Genomic DNA, 21450 nt, shown 5'->3' with positions numbered 1-21450 from the left:
ATACATCTTGAAGATTTTTGTATTTTATTGTATCTTCTTATAAAGACGAAGATTGACATTTCGTTAATTAAACAAAATAAGAACACAATGTTGTAAAAAATAAACAACTCAGGCTATGTTCTGTTAGATGTGTTTTGAATACTTTTTGTTTAATTATATCTCTAGGTAATGAAGATATAGCCTATTAACAAAAATAAATCTTATTAGGCCTATATAATATATCATATTAAAAAAAACTTAGCCTATATAAAATATATTTTTAAAAAGTGCCTCATTGATTAATTTTGCATGATTGGGGGCTACTACTATTTGCTTAAGCTTTTTGAATGTGTGATAAAGGCGCGATAGGCTTTCAATTGTATGTGGATAAAGGCATATTTTGTACATGACACATGTCCTTATAAGGGCAAAAAAGATGTCGTTTTAACGACATAAGATCTCGTTATTACGAGAAAAAGATGTCGTTAAAACGACATAAGATCTCATTATTACGAGAAAAAAATGTCGTTAAAACGACATAAGATCTCGTTATTACGAGAAAAGATGTCAAATAAAACGACATAAGATATCGTTGTTACGACATAATTGGGGGAAAAAAATAATATGTATGTGGCAGCAATGCGTCACCGTACGTTACAAATGTGTTTGGTCACACTTTATATTAGGTGTCCTTACTACTATGTACTTACATCAAAAAATAAGTACAATGTACTTATTGTGTTCATGTTGTATAGCAAAACACTTTTGCTGCTGAGGTGGGATACGTGTACGGTTAGGCACAAGTTTGGTGGTTTTGGTAGGTTTAAGGGTGTAAGGGAAGGGTCAACAGTGTAATTATAGATGTAATTACAGAAATTAATTACAGCTGTAATTACATGCAGGTATTTTTTTTAAATATAAGTACAGTGTAAAAACATGTATGTACACAATAAGTGAATTTGATCAAAGAAAAAATATATCTTTACAGTCACTTTGGATCAATTTAATGCATCCTTGTGGAATAAAACCATTAATTTCTTTCCAAAAAATTCTTAATGACCCCATATTTTTGAACGTTAGTTTATAAGTAAAAATGCTACAGTCCACAACACTGATGTGGATGCAGTATAAAGTACTCAAGCCCACACACATGCTGGTTTAGCTGCTACACATTTTTGTGCAAACTACAAAATCATATTCATTTTAAAAAAAAAAGAAAAGAAAAAATGCCTCAGATCATATAGCTAAAAGCATTTCTGTTGCTAATATCATGTAAAGCACATTCAGCATAATTTCCCCACTGCCAAATAAAAGTAATCATTTCTATCATGTACTGACAGATATTAAATCAAAACCATCTATGGCAGGTAGATAAAATCTTTAGCACATTTTTTGGTTTTAACAAAAATGGGTAAACATATTTATGGCCGAACAAATCATATTTAAGTATTTAACATACTATACAGTCCTTTTTTTAGCATAAGCTTGAGCTGCTGCGCAGAAATATCAAATTTACAAGAACCCATAAAACACATAATATCTGTAATGCCCATGCCCTTGAGAGAGGACGCTGAAATCTGAGTACAAAATCTGCAGTCGCATAACATCTCCACCTGGAGGCTGAACTAGTAAACACATAAACTGACCTCAGATTGAGTATGTACTGTATGTAGCTGATAAAACTACAATAGTCTGTAGGTCATGACTGTAGGTCATTTACAGACCAAGTCAATGAATTTTAGAAAATTCTAAAAAAGAGGCATCTAATCAACACTGCACCTGCATCTCCTTTGTCAGTCATGCAGGAGTACACACTACATTGGAAGTCTCCCAGCGCCGCCCCGACCGGTGTGTGAGTACACACAGGGATGCCGTACCACTCAGAGGAAGTGTAACCAGCCACAGCTCCTGACTCCACCACCACAGGCAAGAGGTGCACAGGGAAACCCGCATCCTTCAGACTGGAGGATAATATATAAACACAGTCAATTCATGCTGTTGCAGAGACTCATCCAAACACAGGCATTCAGTTCAACACAGAGTAACTGTAATATTAAACATAGATTAGTTAGAGTCAGTTCCCTTATAGGTCGGTCACTTCCACGTACATTGTGAATCTACTTTGAGTGAAACTAAAACAAGCCAATACACATTGGCATGCAATCATTTGCATCAGCTATTCAGCGTTGCAGCGCGAGTATATAATGAGCAGTAGGTGTGATTGCATTTCAGCTTTTTGCTTCAGAGCCAAGCACTTCGATGCCCCCTCCCCCCGCCCCGCCCCGCACGCACGCATAGGTTTAGTTAATTGATTACTATGGACTTCGACCGAAAACAGGAAGAAAATACAGGTATGTGCGCTGGCTGAAATAACATAATTTTTATTCATATCTTTCACATCTACTGCAGTCAGATTCACCCGTGATCACTCTGAAGGAATCACTCACATGACCTGTGCACTTGTAATGACACATCAATGATGTTAAGAGGCTAAAAGCAGGTTTAAAACTTGCCCTATTTAAGTCAACAGGGTGCAAATTTTAAAAAGAGGATAACATGGTGTAGGCAACACCGATTTTTGTCGTTGTTCTCTGTATTGACAGCACTCCAAATTTACAAAAAAAATGAGCTCAATGTTAAAATTGACCGGAGTTCTCCTTTAAATTACAACACATGCATATTCATTTTAAAAATGTACAGCGTTCAAAAGATATGATGTTCTCTAAATGAACAACAGTCAAGTTTTATCCGGTCATATAATATAATTATTCCTATACCAGTTGTAATGAAAGGGAATTGCAAAATAGATTCTAAAAGCATCAGACGGAGGTAGAGGCCTCAGCTAGAGGATCCAGCTCCTGTACATCTCTGTGCGGTCGTCTCTGTGTCCAGCGCTTACTGAACGTTTGTAGGAGTCCTCGCTGACTGGGCTCTGTAACAAATACATATGACATCATGTAGGATTAAAATAACACACACATATACACATATTTGTTTAACATTGACTACCTCTCTGAGGTTTGGTTGGGGAAGGTACACTCGTACATATCCCAGGATCCTCGCTAATTATACCCATGTTTCTGTTCCATTGGTTCCAGTTGACTTCCTCCACACTGAAAGAAAGATTGTTCATTGTTTACGGTTTCACTCATAACTGTTTAATAGCAAACACAGAGGGTAACACAGGGTAAGTGTGCATTATTATGTTTGCATGCTAATATCATCTTTTCATAATCATCCAATTTCAGATTACATGCAAACGTCAAATGTTGTGGAAGCCACCAGGGTCACCTGAAGCACCAGCGTCGATCAGGCTCTTGCCCTCCGCCCAGGTCCTTCTCTTCCCCTGAACGAAGCTTTGTCTTCAGACAATGGGGGAAAATCCACTCCATGTCCAAGGTGGTGATTGCACGCTGTGATCAACAATCATACTTATTGCCTAAATGAACAACTAAAATGGCAAATCAGTTCAGTGTAGAAATGGGTTGACCGTTTTCATTTTGCATTTGATTTTACCTGTAGTTTCCAGATGCTAGTGCTCTCTACGGACATCTCCTCCACGCTTTGATTCATCAGAGCGATCAGCATGTTCAGCATCAGAATGTATGTCATCACTATATACAGAATCAGCAGTATATAGAACACCTCCTTATATTTATAATCACTGGTGAACTCCAGGTCTCCCATGCCAATTGTAAACTTGAACAACTCCAGAGTGGTGAAGTAGATGTCCTTGAATGTGGGCTTCTTGCAGTCCTCATTTCCATTAGCATTAATAAAAAGAGATCGACTCCTGATAGATTGCTCATCAAGGAGAGTGACCACGGCTGATGAGTAAGAAACAAATCATCAATGCACACTACCATTCAAAAGTTTGGGGTCGGTGTGAAGTTTTTGAAATAAAACCAAGGCTGCATGTATTTGATCAAAAATATGGTAAAAAGAGTAGTATAATTACAAATTAAAATAACCATTTTCAATTTGAATATATTTTAAAATGTAATTTATTCCTGTGATGGCAAGGCTGAGTCTTCAGCATCATTACTCCTGCTAAGTTTAAGTCTTCAGTCACATGATCCTTCAGAAATCATTCTGATATGCTGATCTGATTTTGGTGTTTAAGAAATATTTCTTATCATAATCAATGTTTAAAATAGTTGGATCATATTTTTGTGGAAACCATGATACTTTTTGTCAGGATTCTTTGATGAATAAAAAAGTTAAAAAGATCAAGCATTTATTTTAAATTGATTTTTTTTTTTCACTTTTCACTTGCGATCAATTTAATGCATCCTTCCTGAATAGAAATATTAATTTCTTTATAAAACAAAAATCTAACTGACCCAAAATGTTGCAAATTTGTTGTGTTATGATGAACATTAAATTAATTGCAATGAAAGAATCATGTACATTGCTGAATGTATGCAAGGGAGAAGGATACCTGTAGAGAACCCAATGAGGAAGACCATGTACACAACAAGGAATCGACGAATTTCTCCAAGAATCATCTGACAATAATTAAAGAGCGTACGAGTGTGTTACGCACAGGAAGTAATGGTGTAGGTCCTGTCTCAACTGTAAGGACTAGACTATACTATAAGGAGACATTAAATGTGTTGCATTGCATCTTTTTAGCACCCTATTTGACTAATACCTACTCTGAAGGCCAGAGTGAAGGATGCTGGATAAGAGAGACAAATATCCCTTACCTTTTGTATCATGATACTGTAGATTCCCATATGTTTGGACCCTCTGAAGAAATAGAGTAGATTTACCCAGCTCAAGGCAAGACTCAGCACTAGAAAGGCCAGATATTCATCCTGACCAAAACAGTACAGTACAGCACTGACCAAGAGAAGCACGGCCTGCAGAAAACTAATGCAACAAAAAGCATTTAAGCGGGAGTAAACACTGTATGCACTTATTGATTGAGGTTTTATGTAGTAAAAAGTAGTTATACTGGTGCAGTTTAGCCATGTGTATATAGAGTATATAAATAGTGATTTCAAAAACGTAACCTCGCTGTGATAAGTTTTAACTAGTAGAATTATTGGCAAAGAATGTAATTTCATGCATGTATAAGGAAATGATTACTGAAATAAAACAAGAGTGAAGCGACTCACAAAAGCTGATCGGAAAATCCGTCTATGACCAGGGACTGAAATCTCGGACGCTTCCTTAACATATCTATTAACTTGAAAGACAAGGGAATGCAGTTATTTCTGTAAAAAGTAGGGGTGTAACGATACTCTAATGTCACGATTTGATACATATCACGATACTGAACTCACGATACAATATAATTGCGATACTCCAAGACATATGATAAAAGGTTAACAAAAAATTAACTGTTGATTAAAATGCTAAATTTGATATTACATTGTGGGTGTAAATGATTGGCTTGGACTTGGTGCTGGAAACCCAATGCTCAGGACAATAGTGACACCAGAATAAAAATATTCATTATTCTGAAGCAGAAAATACAGAATTAGTTTTAGACAAATATGCACTCTGTCACTGACTAGATATATTTAAAATAATGTAGGACACTTTTTACTGGTAACATACGACATTTGGCATTTTCAGGACCCACAATATTATTAATAATACCATTGCATTATTATACATTATTTTCAACATTATTGTATATTATATATTTTAGTTTAATGTAGTACTGACACTAAAACTCTGAAAACTTGAATTTTTTCCTCACACAGTAACTTTTGTTTTGGGTGAACTATACACAATACATATTGTCACTATCCACGATACATATTGTTGCATTTTTGTACTGCGATATATTGTGACACGATCTTTTGTTACATCCCTAGTAAAAAGTAAATAATAATAATAATAAAAAAACATAAAGTTAAACATGAATTTGTTGTAATTCTACAGCATAATATTAAAGGTATAGCGGAGGATTTTCTTTTTCCGGGTGGGTAGTGTAAACTATTGGTCCACCTAAGTGTCAATCATTCTGGTGATATGTTTACGTAAGGCCGTCGTACGTGCTCGTCCCTTAGTTTTCGCTTTCTGCGCATGCGCACTTTCAGGTGTTTATGTGTGGTGAGCTAGAGCTCAGCCATTCATTGAAGCTCGCCGTTTCACCGGGTCCTTTGAAAATGTCTGAGGGTCGCAAGAGAAAAAGTTTGTACGAACTGTATGAGAAGAAGAGAAAGGCCTCAGAAGAGAGAAACAAGATCAGAGTGTTTTTGGGAGATTGTTTCACACGATGGCGTGCGCTGAAAACACAGGTTGGGCTTCCCACTGATGCCTCAGTCGCGAAGTTTCTACTTGACAGGTAAAGTTTGGCATGCTATTTGGAGAAAAAGTGCAAATCTTCTTTTGGAAAGTAATCTTGTATGAGCGATGCCGACAGCAACTTGTAAACAGAGCGTGCACGAGGAGAACCTCGCACACGTTTAATAGGCGTTCCCTATCGGGAGCAAGTAGAGTGTTGCGCATGTGCATTTTTTCAAAAAGTGGAGAGGGCGGTTCTTATCTAAAATTCGGAAAGATCCTCCGCTATACCTTTAAATAGATACATACCCCTTTAATAAAGAAGTATAGTGCTCCAATGAGAGTGATGATCTGTCCTGTCTGAAGCAGGTAGTCTTTTCTATAATGAAACGGAGGCTTTATTGACTGAAAGAAAAGAGTGGGAATAAGACATGGCATTAAGTAGTGAAACATTTACATGTTATCAAGTTAGCATGCATAATGACTAGTTAAGATGGAAAAAGTTGATTGTCTGGTTCAGGTCAGTGGACATATTTTTCAGAAGAAATGTTTATTTTGAATGAATGAATGAATGAATGAATGAATGAATGAATGGGTCCCCACCTCCGGACTGCTGTGTATACCTACTTGGTTTTTACTGTCGTCTTTCCCTTCTTCGCGGTTATAAGCTACTGCAGTGAAGATGAAAAGGTAGATAATATAAACGATAAAGTTGAACATGAACATCCGTTTCGCAAATCTATTCCACTTTTCTTCAATTAGTCTGTTTAATGGCTCAATATGGAGCATCTCGTGGCGATTCTGAAATGAGATAAAATAACCAAACATGTTGCTATCAACAGCATTTATCGGAATACATATGACAAATTAACATCCAGTGAACAAAAATATGTTCAAGAATGTTTTGCTAATGTTCCCATTAAAGGGATAGTTCACCCAAACTGAAAATTCTGTCATCATGTACTCAAAACTCATCATTTCTTTTTTCTGCCGAACACAAAAGAAAATATTTTGAAACAGTTGATGGACCCCATTGACTTCCTTAGTATGGGGGAAAAATACAAACATCCTTCAAAATGTTTTCTTCTAGGTTCAACAGAACAAAGAAACTCATACAGGTTTGGAACAACCTGAGATTGAGTAAATGATGACAGAATTCCCCTTTTTGGGTGAACAGTCCCTGTAAGGTATAAAATAGCCTATGTTAAAAAACGTTAAAGTTATTAAAGACCAGACAACTTTGAACGAGCAGTATATTAATGTTACTGGAAAAGACATTTGTTCAAAACTTTGAGAGAACCTTGCAAAATTCTGAGAACAATTCCTCTCAGCTGGGATTTTGCTTCAGTAAAGTATACAAAATCTAAGAAATTATGCATTTTTGATTCTAGAATGAATCAGTATGAAATGAACAGGATGTCTTCTCACGGGAATCTCACTGCCATAAACGATTATCTCCAGTGCGGAGTTCTTCTCGTAGGTGTCAAGGGAGGCGAGGTCATACAGAGACGAGCACACGGGACCGTAGGCCCACTCCGTGATCTTGCGGGACAGATGTCTGCACCCCTTAAACTCCCGCTGTACGATGTGCTCAAACAGCTAGTTAACAAATGAAAAATTACATCTGAATGATTTAATCAAACAGGCACTTTCAAACCTATGCTAATAACATATCATTTCAAAATTGTTTTATTTAGTCACTTTTATTTAGTCTTTTAGCAATGTGCTAATTTTAGTAATTAGCCAAGCCCAGCAGCAACATCAGCTAAAATATATAGAACAAAGGAAATAAAATAAATAAAAACATTAAACTGTGACTATAGGTTAAATAAGACAATGACTGTCACTGTATGACTGTGAATCAGTCTGGTGTCTGATTTAATGCCTGCTGAAGGAAACTAACATGTCAAATCACATGAGGACTAATCATCTACAAAACCAGGAACATCCAAAAACAGAACTGACACTTACTGGGCACGCACTGCTTCAAATGAATCACTTCTTCAAATACATTTAGGCATTTTGCAAAACATAGTGAAATTGTTCATATTCTACAAAAGCTGATCGGAAAATCCGTCTATGACCAAGGACTGAAATCTCGGACGCTTCCTTAACATATCTATTAACTTGAAATACAAGGGAATGCAGTTATTTCTGTAAAAAGTAAGGGTGTAACGATACTCTCATGTCACGATTTGATACATATCACGATACTGAACTCACGATACGATATAATTGCGATACTCCAAGACATATGATAAAAGGTTAACAAAAAATTAACTTGATTAAAATGCTAAATTTGATATTACATTGTGGGTGTAAATGATTGGCTTGGACTTGGTGCTGGAAACCCAATGCTCAGGACAATAGTGACACCAGAATAAAAATATTCATTATTCTGAAGCAGAAAATACAGAATTAGTTTTAGACAAATATGCACTCTGTCACTGACTAGATGACACTCAAAAATCAGTAAACAACATGGGGGAAAAGGTTTACCTTCAATTTTCCTGTTTTGGCGGCTAGTTGGATTGGTGTGAGTCCCTTATTATTTTCGATTTCCTCCAGTTTGATCTTGGGGTGAAGTTGGTCGGCTTTGATTAAGATGTGGTCATACATGGCAATGACAAACTCTGTGTTTTCAGGACTATTATCAGCTATGGACACTAGTGCGTGAAGCACCATGTTCCCATGAGAGTCCCTCTTCCTGACATCCACCGCCTGGTAACAGTTGTCCATAAGGAAGTCCACAATGTCTGGTTGATTAGTGCAAGCGGCCAGCGACAAGGGCAACTCACCTGTGCACAGAAGGTGTGAAAGATACAGGTAAGCCCATGCAGGTACCCACAAAATGGGTCAGTAACATTGAGAACATTATGTGGAAGATTTTACAATTTCTACTGTATAAATTGTTGTCAGAATTATCTGTCTGCAAAAGTTCAACCTTGTCGTTAGACCTACCGAAATAGAAGCACATTTCTTGATTGGGTTGAAAGAATTTCCCACAGGCCTTAGCATGGACATCGGCCCCTTTCTTAACCAGCATCTGTACAAATTTTGCACTCCTCCTTTCAATCGCAACATGGAGTGCTGTCTGACCTGCCAAAGAGATCAATCAATAACATTGTAAAATAGATTACAGAGGAACAATGTTGATTTATAAAAAAATGTACCAACATTTTAGCTAATATAAAACTAGATCTAATAATCAAATATTATGTAAAATTAAGCTATAATGGCTCTGACCTTTGTAGAAACTGTCTGTGTAAGCAGCGTTGACAAGATTTTTTAAATCTCCCAGTTTCTCTGCAATGTCCAGCAGATGTTCAATAGTGTCATTCTCGCCTTGCCTCAAATTTAAAAGCGCTTTCAGCAGGGCTGTCTTTCCATTGGACTTATCTGAAGAAGAAAAAACTGTTGTTTTATTATGTATTATATATCAGTCATGAATTCACAGCACTATTCTGTGTATTCTTTGTACACTACCATTCAAATGTTTGGAATCAGTGAGAATTTTCTTTTATTTTTTTTTAGAAATTGATACGTTTATTCAACAAGGATGGATTAAATTGATCCAAAGTAACAATAAAGACATTTATAATGTTTCAAAATATTTCCTTTTCTACTGTTCTTGTAAACACTCTGTTCATCAAAGGATCCAGAAAAATGTTTCCACAAAAATGTCAAGCAGCACAAATGTTTTCAACACTAATAATAAAAAGAAATGTTTCTTAAGCACCGATTCAGCATATTAAAATAATTCTGAAGGAATTCTCTGAATGTGACACTGAAGACTGGAGTAATGGCAGCCTTGGTGAAAACAAGACACTTCTTTCAAAACTCTTACCGACCCCAAACGTTTCAACGATTGTGTATTTTTTCTTGAATACAATTACATTGAGAGTCGGTGAGGCGTTTCATGTTTTTGTGCAGGTACTGATGTAAACCCTGCAGTTTCGACACCTCGCCACTGGACACAGCCTCAAACAGACTCTTGATGGTGAACCTCTCACGGTCCTGCTGAGCCGGTTCCTCTTTTACTTTTCTGATTCCCCTGTATGCAGAATGTATGTGTTAAAGTTACGATTTCTGACTTTATATTTGTCATACACTCCAGTGTGGTTTGATATATTAAGGAGTCCCACTTACCTGTCAAAGTGTAGGTTAAATTTAATTGTGGTTGGAGGTTCCTCTATGTCATCCAGGTAGTTAGAATCCATGGGCCTCTTGTCCTTTAAGGCACCTTTCTTCATCTGTTTGGCCTTTGACCTCTCCTCCTCTGTCTGGTCATCCGTCTCCAGAGTGAATGATGAGGTGCTGCTGTCTTTTGGTTTACTCATAGTGATGCCTTCTTAGTCTCACCGCAGAAGCTGTAAACTCCATTAAAGTGATATCATTAGCAGATACAGGACATTAGGTTTTAATTTCATACAAAAACGACCTAGGAAATGTGAGCCATGACCATCAACAATTGATTAATTTATTAATTTATTTTATAAGCAAATGGGACATTAGGAGTTGTGTATTGTTGGTAGTTCACGAAATGTTGCTTCCTTTGTTACTGTGATAGAAATATTTTATGTAATGGGTATTTTCAACATTAAATGCACAGAGAAACGCAGACTAAGGATGCTCAGGTCAAAGGCCATATATACTTAACCAAAAAGTGCACAGTAGAACTAACAGTCATATGACTAGCTCAGATCATTACAAACCAATCACCAGAACAAATCACAGTGAAGAAGACTTGAGTGACATTGATTTTTACTCAACTGTATGATATAAATGTACATGTATCTTTCTATTCAGGAGATTCACTTGGATGTTGTGACCAGCGATCTCCCGGCCGTGAATAAAACTTCATTTCTACAAAGAGCAACTTGGGAGTTGTGTCAGGTATTTGCTGCGCAGCTGAGAAATAGATTCTATGCTCAAAAGAAAACGTAATCGGTTACTAACGTTACCTCGGTTCTCTCTAGAGAGGGAACGAATATTGCGTAAGTTGCTTACGCTATGGGTAAAGTCATCTTTAGCTGCTCACCTGGTTTTCATCGACTGAAGCGATATCAGCTTGAAGCGGGCACGCCCGGTTACGCAATACTCGTTCCCTCTCTAGAGAGAACCGAGGTTACGTTAGTAACCGATTACATTCTCTTACGAGAGGTTCTCTTGTATTGCATAAGTTGCTTACGCTACGGGAACCCCTTGCCAACGCTGTGTGCGCCCGCATCATGTATTCCTAAGGACACAGCTGGGGAACATAGATCAGAAGGAATAAGACGGCCAACCTGAGGGGGCCAGTTCATGTACATAAGCACACAGTATCCTGTGGTCAACACACAGAGCGGCACCACCGGTCCGTACCGACACTTGGATAACTATATCATACTGACACTTGGATAACTATATCACAGTGTAGTTCAGCCAGGGGAACTGAGACAGAGTGAGAGTAGCCTCCACATGAACGGGTCTGAGCAGAACATACTCTGTAACTAGACTGACAGAAGTCTAGCTTGCAGAGCGGGAACCTCTAGGTTGTAGAACCTAATAAATGTAGAGGGGGAGGCCCAGCCTGCCGCTGTACATATGTCATGAATAGAAATCCCACTGGACCAGGCCCATGACGAGGCCATGCCTCTAGTGGAATGAGCCCTCACGCCCAAAGGGCAGCGATAGCGTCAACAATCCACCTGGACAGACTCTGTTTCGAGGTGGCGAGGCCTTTGGTGTGTCTACCGAACGAAATGAAGAGCTGCTCCGAGTGCCTGATTTTTAGGTATTTCAGATCCACGGTCTGCAATGGCTCAAAGTCAAGTCAAGTCATCTTCATTTATATAGCGCTTTTAACAATGTAGATTGTCTCAAAGCAGCTTTACAGAGATAAGCGTATAATTTAAGGTAACAGAGATTGTTTCGGCTTTACAGCAGAGTTAAGTTATTTCCATCTAAAGTTAGTTTTAATTGATTTGGTTCCGTCGCAATGATCATTTGTTATTAAATTAGGGGCCGCTATGACGACACCATTCTCTCTACACAGACTTTAAACGCGAACCTGTGAGAAACGCTGATGGCGTTCACAAGCGCATTTAGAATGGGTTCTATAGTTATGTGCGTTTGAATATACGCAGGTTTGGAATTCCCTACAAGCCAAGCCTAAACAAAATACTTGTCTTTCCTTATAAATTTTGATAAGGAATTTTATTTTATTTGTTGCTTTGGGGTAGGACCGCGAGACGAATTTTCCCGACAACGCCTTATCTGTAGAGTGGTAGTGGGATCCTCCATAGGGAGAGACTAGTTGGCACTTCAGCACTGCGTTGTCATCGGTCCAGGCGAAGGTCCTTCGTCAGATCTGGATACGGCCTGGATCCGGCAGGCTGCAGGAAAAACCTTGGGATAAACACAGACACTAAAATTAGCGTAGATGCCATTCTTCTCATGATGTAACGAGTACATCAGGATTTTTGGGAAGTGTTCCCGGTTCCGGCTGACCTAATCTATGCAGCATAACATTAAATTATAGAAGTCTATAATGTATTATGTGAAAGCTAGGTCAAAGAGATGTGTCTTTAATCTGGCTTTGAACTGACAGAGTGTGTCTGCTTCCCGGACAATGGTAGGAAGACTGTTCCAGAGTTTTGGTGCTAAATAGGAAAAGGATCTACCGCCAGCAGTCGATTTTGATATTCTAGGTATAATCAACTGGCCGGAATTTTGAGATCGTAATAGACGTGACGGACTATAATGCGTTAAGAGCTCGCTCAAGTACTGCGGAGCTAAACCATTCAGTGCTTTGTAAGTAATCAGCAATATTTTAAAATTTATGCGATGTTTAATAAGGAGCCAATGCAGTTTTGACAGAACTGGGCTAATATGGTCATACTTCCTGGTTCTGGTAAGAACTCGAGCTGCTGCGTTTTGAACCAGCTGTAGTTTGTTTATTAAGCGTGCAGGGCAACCACCCAGTAGAGCATTACAATAATCTAGCCTTGAGGTCATGAACGCATGAACTAATTGTTCCGCATTTGTCAATGAGAGCATATGACGTAATTTAGATATATTTTTAAGATGGAAAAATGCAGTTTTACAGATACTAGACACGTGACTTTCAAATGAAAGATTGGTATCAAAGAGCACACCCAGGTTCATAACCGACGACGAAGACTTAACAGAGCAGCCATCAAGTGTTAGACAGTATTCTAGATTATTACGTGAGGAAGTTTTTTGTCCAATAATTAGAAACTCTATTTTTTCAGAATTTAGAAGTAGGAAATTACAAGTCATCCAATTTTTTATATCCGCTATGCATTCCGTTAATTTTGTGAATTGATAAGTTTCGGTAGGTTTTGAAGAAATATAGAGCTGAATATCGTCAGCATAACAGTGAAAGCTAATTCCATGTTTCCTAATGATATCTCCTAAGGGTAGCATGTACAGAGTGAACAGCAGCGGTCCTAGTACTGAGCCTTGTGGTACGCCATACTGAACTTGTGATCGATGAGACATCTCATCATTCGCTGCTACAAACTGATAACGGTCAGATAAGTATGATTTAAACCATGCTAGTGCATTTCCCGTAATGCCAACATAATGTTCTAATCTATTTAAAAGAACGTTGTGGTCGATGGTGTCAAATGCAGCACTAAGATCGAGTAACACTAATACAGAGATACAACCACGATCGGATGATAAGAGCAAATCATTTGTGACTCTAACGAGAGCTGTTTCGGTACTATGGTACGGTCTAAATCCTGACTGGAAATCCTCGCAGATATCATTTCTTTCAAGAAAGGAACACAGTTGTGAGGATACTGCCTTTTCTAATATCTTTGACAGAAAAGGTAGATTCGAGATCGGCCTGTAATTGACTAATTCTGAAGGATCAAGTTGCGTTTTTTTAACAAGCGGTTTAATCATAGCCAGCTTAAAGTTTTTTGGTACGTATCCTAGAGACAAAGACGAATTAATGATATTAAGAAGAGGATCTATGACCTCTGGAAGTATTTCTTTCAGTAGCTTAGTCGGTATAGGGTCTAACATACATGTTGTAGATTTAGATGATTTAATGAGTTTAGTAAATTCTTCCTCTCCTATAGCAACGAATGAATCAAATTTTTCCTCAGGGAGACTACAATGCACTGCCTGATGTGATACTGTAGTAGACGGTTGCATAGTTATAATTTTGTCCCTGATATTATCAATCTTATAGGTGAAGAAGTTCATAAAGTCATTACTGCTGTGTTGCTTGGAAACTTTGGTGCTTGAAGCTTTATTTTTCGTTAGTTTAGCCACCGTTTCAAATAAATACCTAGGATTATGTTTATTTTCTTCTAATAGGGTTGAAAAATAAGCAGATCTAGCAGCTTTTAAAGCCTCTCTGTAAGTAATTGTGCTCTTTCCATGAAATGCGAAATACCTCTAGTTTTGTTTTCTTCCATTTGCGCTCCATTTTTCTGGCTGCTCTCTTAAGGGCCCGAGTGTGCTCGTTGTACCACGGCGTTGGACTATTTTCTTTAATCTTCTTTAAGCGCAACGGAGCAACTGTGTCTAAAGTGCTGGAAAAGAGAGAGTTAAACGTTTCTGTAGTAATATCTAGTTCTTCTAAGCTATCTGAGATGCTGAGATGATGAAACTGATTAGGAAGATTATTAATAAAGCAATCTTTAGTAACAGAAGTGATAGGTCTCACATATTTGAAACACGGAGTCGGCTTTGCAGCCTTGGCTAAATGCAAATTACACGAGACTAGATAATGATCTGAGATGTCATCGCTCTGCTGCAGAATTTCAACGGCATCCACATCTATTCCGTGTGATAATATTAGATCTAGAGTATGATTACGACGATGAGTAGGTCCTGACACGTGTTGTCTAACTCCAATTGAATTTACAATGTCTTTAAATGCCAATCCCAATGCATCTTTTTCATTATCGATGTGTATATTAAAATCACCAACAATTAGTACTTTATCTGCAGTCAATATTAATTCTGATAGAAAGTCCGCAAATTCTTTGATAAAGTCTGTATGGTGCCCTGGTGGCCTGTATACAGTAGCCAGCACAAATCTCAAACGTGATTTATCGTTTACACTATATATTTTTACATTAAGCACCAATGCTTCAAAAGAATTATATTTAAAACTTGATTTCTTAGTGGTATTGAAACTATTACTATAAATTACAGCAACACCACCCCCTTTGCGTTTCAGACGAGGCTCATGTTTATAACAGTAATCTTGCGGGGTTGATTCATTTAAAGTAATGTAATCGTTTGGTTTTAGCCAGGTTTCTGTCAAACACAGCACATCTAGGTTATTATCTGAAATCATATCGTTAACAACGAGTGCTTTTGAAGTAAGCGATCGAATATTCAGCAACCCAAGCTTTAGCATTTGCTCATCTGTATTATAGCTGTTCAAAGGGATGTGCTTTCATGGCCTCCAGGACCACAGAAAGATCCAACATAGGGACAGACGGGGGTCGCGGGAGATTCATCCTCCTGGCTCCTCTAAGGAAGCGGATGACTAGTTCGTTCCTTCCTATTGCCTGGCCGCGCGTCGACTCTGCGAACGCCACAATTGCCGCAACATAAACTTTAAGCATGGAAGGGGACCTGCCCTTATCCAGCAGCTCTTGAAGGAAAACAAGTACCTCAGCGACTCCACAGGTTTGTGGATCCGAGCCTTTTGCCGTGCACCAGCTCGCGAACGCCGACCATTTCGACTCGTAGAGCCTTCTCGTGGAAGGAGCTCTAGACTGCGTGATCGTGTTCACCACCCCTTCTGGCAGGCCAGCCGGTATCCGTTGATTATCCATGCATGCAGAGACCAGCTCTCTGGATAAGGATGCCAAATCGAGCCGCCGGCTTGAGAGAGGAGATCTCTTCTCACCGGAATCGGCCACGGAACTAGAACCGTCAGCTGCATCAGCTCTGGGAACCAGACCTGATTCTCCCATCATGGGGCCACAAGGAGCACTGAATGGCCCGCCTCACTGATTCTCCTGATTACCTGTGGTAATAGCGAGATCGGGGGAAAAGCGTACAGCGGGCATCTGGGCCACACTTGGGCCAGCGCGTCCTCGTTCTTTGAAAAGAACCGTGGGCAGTGAGCATTGTCTTTCGACGCAAACAGGTCGACTTTCCCTTTGCCGAAACGGTGCCACAGCAGCCGGACTGTCTGAGGATGCAGGGACCATTCTCCTGGGGGAACATTGTCCCTGAATAGCCTGTCTGGACCGTCGTTTAGGCGTCCTGGCACATGCGTGGCTCTCAGCGAGAGCAAGGAGTGCTGAGCCCAAACTAGGAGGCGTTCTGCCAGAGCACTGAGATCCCTGGATCTGATACCACCCTGGCGGTTCACATAGGCTACCACTGATATGTTGTCCGTGCGGACCAGCACATGGTGGCCTCGTAGGTGTGGGAGGAAGTGCCGCAGCGCGTTCTCGACCGCCATCATCTGTAGACAGTTTATATGAAGGCGCTTTTCCCAGTCTGACCACTGGCCAAAGACCGGTCTGCCCTCGAAAAGTGCGCCCCAACCTAGGTTGGATGCATCTGTCGAGATAACTTTTCGGCGTGAGATAGCTCCCATCGTCACCCCCGACCGGTACCACTCGGCCGCTGTCCAGGGCTCCAGAGTCCAGAGTCACTCTGATGCGCAGACCGCCGAGAGCCCAAGCTCGGTGTGGTACTCGCGCGTTCAACCAGCGCTGTAGCAGGCGCATACGTAGCAGACCCAACTGAAGCACCGCTGCGGCTGATGCCATGCAGCCTAGCATTCTCTGAAAAGTTTGCAGGGGAACGAGGCTGCCTGTCTGGAAAGAAGCGTCCAAGAGTCGAACGCGGCACACGCGCTGCGTTGACAGGCGAGCCGTCATAGGCACGGAATCCAGATCTATTCCCAGAAAAGAGATTGTCTGGCTGGGCAGTAATGAGCTCTTGGTCCAGTTGACCGTGAGACCCAAACTTTCCAGGTGGCTGAGAAGCAACGTTCTTGTGAGATACTAACTCTATCTCCGACTGCTAAAATCAACCAATCGTCCAAGTAATTTAATATTCGCATGCCCTGACTTCTGAGGGGAGCGAGAGCCACGTCCATGCACTTCGGTACGGGGTGCTAGGGACAGGCCTAAAGGGAGGACAGTGTATTGATATACCTGGTCGTGAGCATTTTGAACGGTCGTCTGACGAGAGCTTTGTTCAAATGTCTCAGATCTAGGATCGGTCTGAGATCCCCATCCTTCTTTGGAACGAGGAAATAACGGCTGTAAAAACCTGTGGAACCACGCTGGCCCGGGTTCCACAGGACTCCTGGAGTGAAGGGGAAGTCTTCGCTTCCTGAAGCCAGGAGGGAACAGCTGTCGTCATTGGCACCTTTGTCCACTTCCTCATCCGAGGCGGCGGCAGTGGGGGTGGCGGCCGGCATCTGCGCGTCCGTAAGGGAGAGCGGTGACGGAGATAGCGAGGCTCGAGGGGAGGGTTCCGGCGAGCGCTCACATGCCATGGCAGGCTCTGGTAGCCTCTGGGAATGACGCTTCTTTCTGTGCGGTCCAGCAGAGGCGGCCGGAGCTTCAGTGTCAAACATGGCCAGTCGAGCCCGCAGGGTCAACATAGACATGTCTTCACAGTGGACGCAGCCACCTGACGACAAGGTGATGGCTGCGTGGTCTCGGCCCAGGCAGAGAGCGCAGATGATGTGGCGGTCTCCGTCGCTGAGCGGGGCTCTGCAAGAGCCACAGGAAATGCGAGCCATTTTGACGAAAACGCCTTGCGCTCTTTTAGAGGAAAAATGTGTGTCGCGGCGGCGAACACACACTGCAGAGAAAAAGGATATGTCGCTGGATAGCGTAGCAGGCACGGATGGCTGAAGGTGGCTGTCCTAGGCTTGCTGTTCGCTAGCTTCAACGGCGGCGGCTTCCTCTCGAAATCCAGCGATGCGGAGAGCTTCGCTGAAGAGATGAAAATCAGGTAAGCAGCCTCCGAGCCGTCCTTATATATGCTAAGCCACACCCATACTGGCGAGCAGTGCCACGTGAGGGCGCGAGGCACCCTCATTGGGCATGACGTCACGTGGGGCTCGATGGTAGGCTGCTGCAGTTGCCGCAGAGCAACCAATGAGCTCGCTAGTTAGCCCGCTCTAGGTCTGCTAGCTGCTGCAATGCGTTGACAATATACACAAAATTAAGGATAATTTTTGGCTTCAGTATCTCGAGAAAAGATGACTTTACCCGTAGCGTAAGCAACTTACCCAATACGAGAGAACCTCTCGTAAGAGAACAAAAGAACATCAAAGTGTGATTGAGGTAGTGATAGTAGCTTCATCGACGGGACGCCGTCACCTTACTTCAGGAAAGTATTGTATTGTATTGTATTGTATTTTTCACAACTGCAAGTTGTTTAAATTGTCCGTGGTGAAGAAGTCAGATTCGTATTAAGAATTTCCACGACATTTCTAATCAAATTACTATAATGATTTTTTTATATAATGTGACTGAGAGTTGCTTCTATAAGAGTAGGAGCTACTTGAGAGTCATAATGTATCTCAGAGCGTCTTCTTGTTATAAGAGCCATTAAAAGAGGAAGGACTCACAAATGATCTAAATGGAAACCCTATGACAGGAAGTCTGAACTACTGCTGTTATAAATGGCTCACATTTGTTTATCTCATTGCTTTACATTGGAGGTGTGATTATAATGCAGCCATGATCATAAGAGCATCTAAACACATAACCCATAATGGATCTGTGGTTATCTTGGGTACACAACAAATCCATTCTTCATCAAAATAAAAATGTGGATTAATTTACAGATTTTCAAAGATTCAAGAGATAGAACCAAATACAAAAGTCAGAAAGCAGGTTCAGTTTATATGTGCAAGTGAAGATCTCTAATAGACCTTTGTTAACTGAATTATTGATATTCCGTCATGCTGTTATTTGCTATATGATCGCATCCAGGGAATGGGCCATTATTTTCCCATCACGGAAAACTTTCCCAGGGAATACATGAAAATGCATTTCTAACAGAATTCAGTGTCTAATGCATTGGATATTTTTCGTTTTAGAATATTATAACTCAGTCTATCTGTAAATGGTTTCATATAGCATTACATACAGAGGAAATAGACTGTAATCCTGCATTAAGAAACTCCATTACAATGGCTTTGGGTAATCATGTAGCACAAGGTCAAAAGCCCTTGATTTTGGAAGGAAAAATGTCCATAGAAACAAGCTACTATCATCTCTGTTTTGACCGGGTTCCTGAGCATACATGTGATCTATCTTGTGACCATTTTACCATACATCTCTCACAAAGCTGTTTTTGTATTTAAAAGAATGTGTCATTTTTACATGAATCAGTTTCTTTAAAGATGATAGGACCACAGATTTAGCTTTTATAAGCCAATGTGACATTCTAATACCAGCGTTAAGATCAGCAGTTATGCTTGGATGCTTTTTCAGTATTTATTCTTTCTTAGGGGACCAATCAAATTACAATTCATTTATAAAATTATTCTAACAGACAGTGAGAACAGGAGCTAATGGATCATCTAAGCACCAGTTGAAAGAGGAAGGGGACAAAAACTATTCAGATAGAAACTCTGTGACAGGAAAGTGCAGTATCAAAAGAAATGCAAAATTTACTAGATAGAAATAAATGTTTTGAGCATATTTGTATCTCACTTGCACATTAAACAAGAACTCAAATTGCTAAAATATGGAGTAATTATGTATAATATGAGTCATCCACTGTTCCTCAATTAGGGCATACACACTATTAACACAATAGATAACCATAAATAGACCTCTGGGATTTTAAAGACATTATTTAGATTTGTCAAAACAAGGATTGATGTTTAATGTGCATATCACAGCAAAGAAAGGGTGCTTAGGATACTAAAGATATATGAAATAATTTTCAGTCTGAATGTGCAAGCAGACTGCTCTATGGGGAGGCAGCATAGATTGTTACAGCGTCTAACAGATATCTGATCGACAAATTATATCGCTTAATGTTGTTTTACGCTAGATGATGACCTAATATGCAATTACAAGATGCTGGATAGTCTTACTTACTAGAATATTATGACATGGCCTCTCTGCAAATTGGTTCAGATAACATTACAGTGGAAACAGTACATAAGACAGACACAATCTTTAGATTATGATATTGTCAGATTTAAAAAGACAAAATTTAAAACTGATCTGAAGAAATATGTACAAAAGTAGATCTCACAAGGACTTGTGAAGACATTTGGCAGTGAAAATCTTTAAACGTTAACATTTATTTAATGATTTACCACATTAGCAAAATCTAAATGTATTTAAATACTGCATTCTACTATGGTAAACCATTAAAATCCAAGAATAAAGTATCAAACATTTGTACTCACAAATCAACTTTGGTTTTCTAGAATCCCGTGTTGATGGTCCACTATGTTCAACTGAGCTTGCCAGAGGTATGATTCCTTGAACACAATGACGATGATGGCTCACACTCTCTCAGTTTCATAGAGGAAGAAGGTTTCATGTTTTGAGGTTGCTGAGAGCCTTACAGAAAGGCGGGTTTATTGATTTTAGAGTGTTGTTACGTCTGTTTTGCCATGTCCATGCATGCCATGTATCATTTATAATCACCCAGTCCTACATATATATACAACATAATGCACTAAAAACCATCAAGCTTCTACTTAAATTGCTTCACTTATCTAGCAACACTGTATTCTACTATACATCTGAACTATCCAAATGAGCAATTTGTTCATGTGCTGGAATATATAATATATATAATCAAAAAGGTACCTTTCTGAACAGCATATGTTTGGTTAGTCATAAGTCATCTTCACTTGTCTGCTGAGACGGTTCTGAGAAATTTCACTTTTCTTAACGTGTACGGTTTCCTGCATGAGAATGGTGGACTGTGGCTGAGTAAGATGGTTTGGCGCATACATGGTGGTTTAGGTGCACATGTCACATGAACAAAATGAAACCTTGACATGCTGTTGAGGCTTAATGCACATGTGGTAAAGAATTTGCTCCTCATCTTTATGTTATTTGAAGAAACAAACAGAAACTTAATTTATAGCCACATGCATTACATGTAATATATTGTATATTGTAATTCTTTATTGTCCACCAAGGTGGAAAACTGGCTTTGGTTCACCAGCACATAAAATAACTATACAGACAGTAGTAAAAAACAGATTCACATTACATAAATATAAAAATA

The 21450-nt window shown here is 39.7% G+C and overlaps 1 protein-coding gene across 4 annotated transcripts; it reads right to left on the bottom strand.

The window, feature by feature from the left end:
- Nucleotides 1-375: 375 nt before the first annotated feature.
- LOC308690837 (transient receptor potential cation channel subfamily V member 1-like) lies at nt 376-21077 on the bottom strand. 4 transcript variants are annotated; one of them, XM_081365556.1, is made up of 18 exons: nt 21024-21077; nt 20615-20771; nt 10372-12612; nt 10119-10276; nt 9469-9621; nt 9184-9321; nt 8722-9020; nt 7651-7821; nt 6850-7023; nt 6532-6627; nt 5103-5173; nt 4689-4854; nt 4421-4487; nt 3496-3806; nt 3271-3392; nt 2989-3092; nt 2757-2911; nt 1815-1940 (listed from the first exon to the last, which is right to left on the bottom strand). In XM_081365556.1, the coding sequence occupies exons 3-17, from the start codon at nt 10560-10562 to the stop codon at nt 2799-2801; spliced, it is 2334 nt and encodes a 777-aa protein (XP_081221682.1). In that variant the 5' UTR covers nt 10563-12612; nt 20615-20771; nt 21024-21077; the 3' UTR covers nt 1815-1940; nt 2757-2798. The 4 variants fall into 4 exon arrangements, with proteins under 4 accessions (XP_081221681.1, XP_081221680.1, XP_081221682.1 ...); XM_081365557.1 differs by having other exon boundaries at nt 2879-2911; XM_081365555.1 differs by having other exon boundaries at nt 376-2911.
- Nucleotides 21078-21450: the final 373 nt, after the last annotated feature.

This window comes from Scardinius erythrophthalmus (genome assembly GCF_964197995.2).
Source record: "Scardinius erythrophthalmus genome assembly, chromosome: 5".
NCBI classification, from domain to species: Eukaryota; Metazoa; Chordata; class Actinopteri; order Cypriniformes; family Leuciscidae; genus Scardinius; species Scardinius erythrophthalmus.
The sequence above is the reverse complement of the archived record's forward strand: the minus strand, read 5'-3'. Positions and strand labels throughout refer to the sequence as shown.

Coding starts and splice junctions, on each gene's coding strand:
- LOC308690837 (XM_081365555.1), bottom strand. CDS start 10,562: ATGAGTAAACCAAAAGACAGCAGCACCTCATCATTCACTCTGGAGACG. Junction 9,021..9,183: donor AGAAATGTGCTTCTATTTCG/GTAGGTCTAACG, acceptor TTCTGTGCACAG/GTGAGTTGCCCTTGTCGCTG. Junction 7,024..7,650: donor TTTATGGCAGTGAGATTCCC/GTGAGAAGACAT, acceptor ATCTCATTTCAG/AATCGCCACGAGATGCTCCA.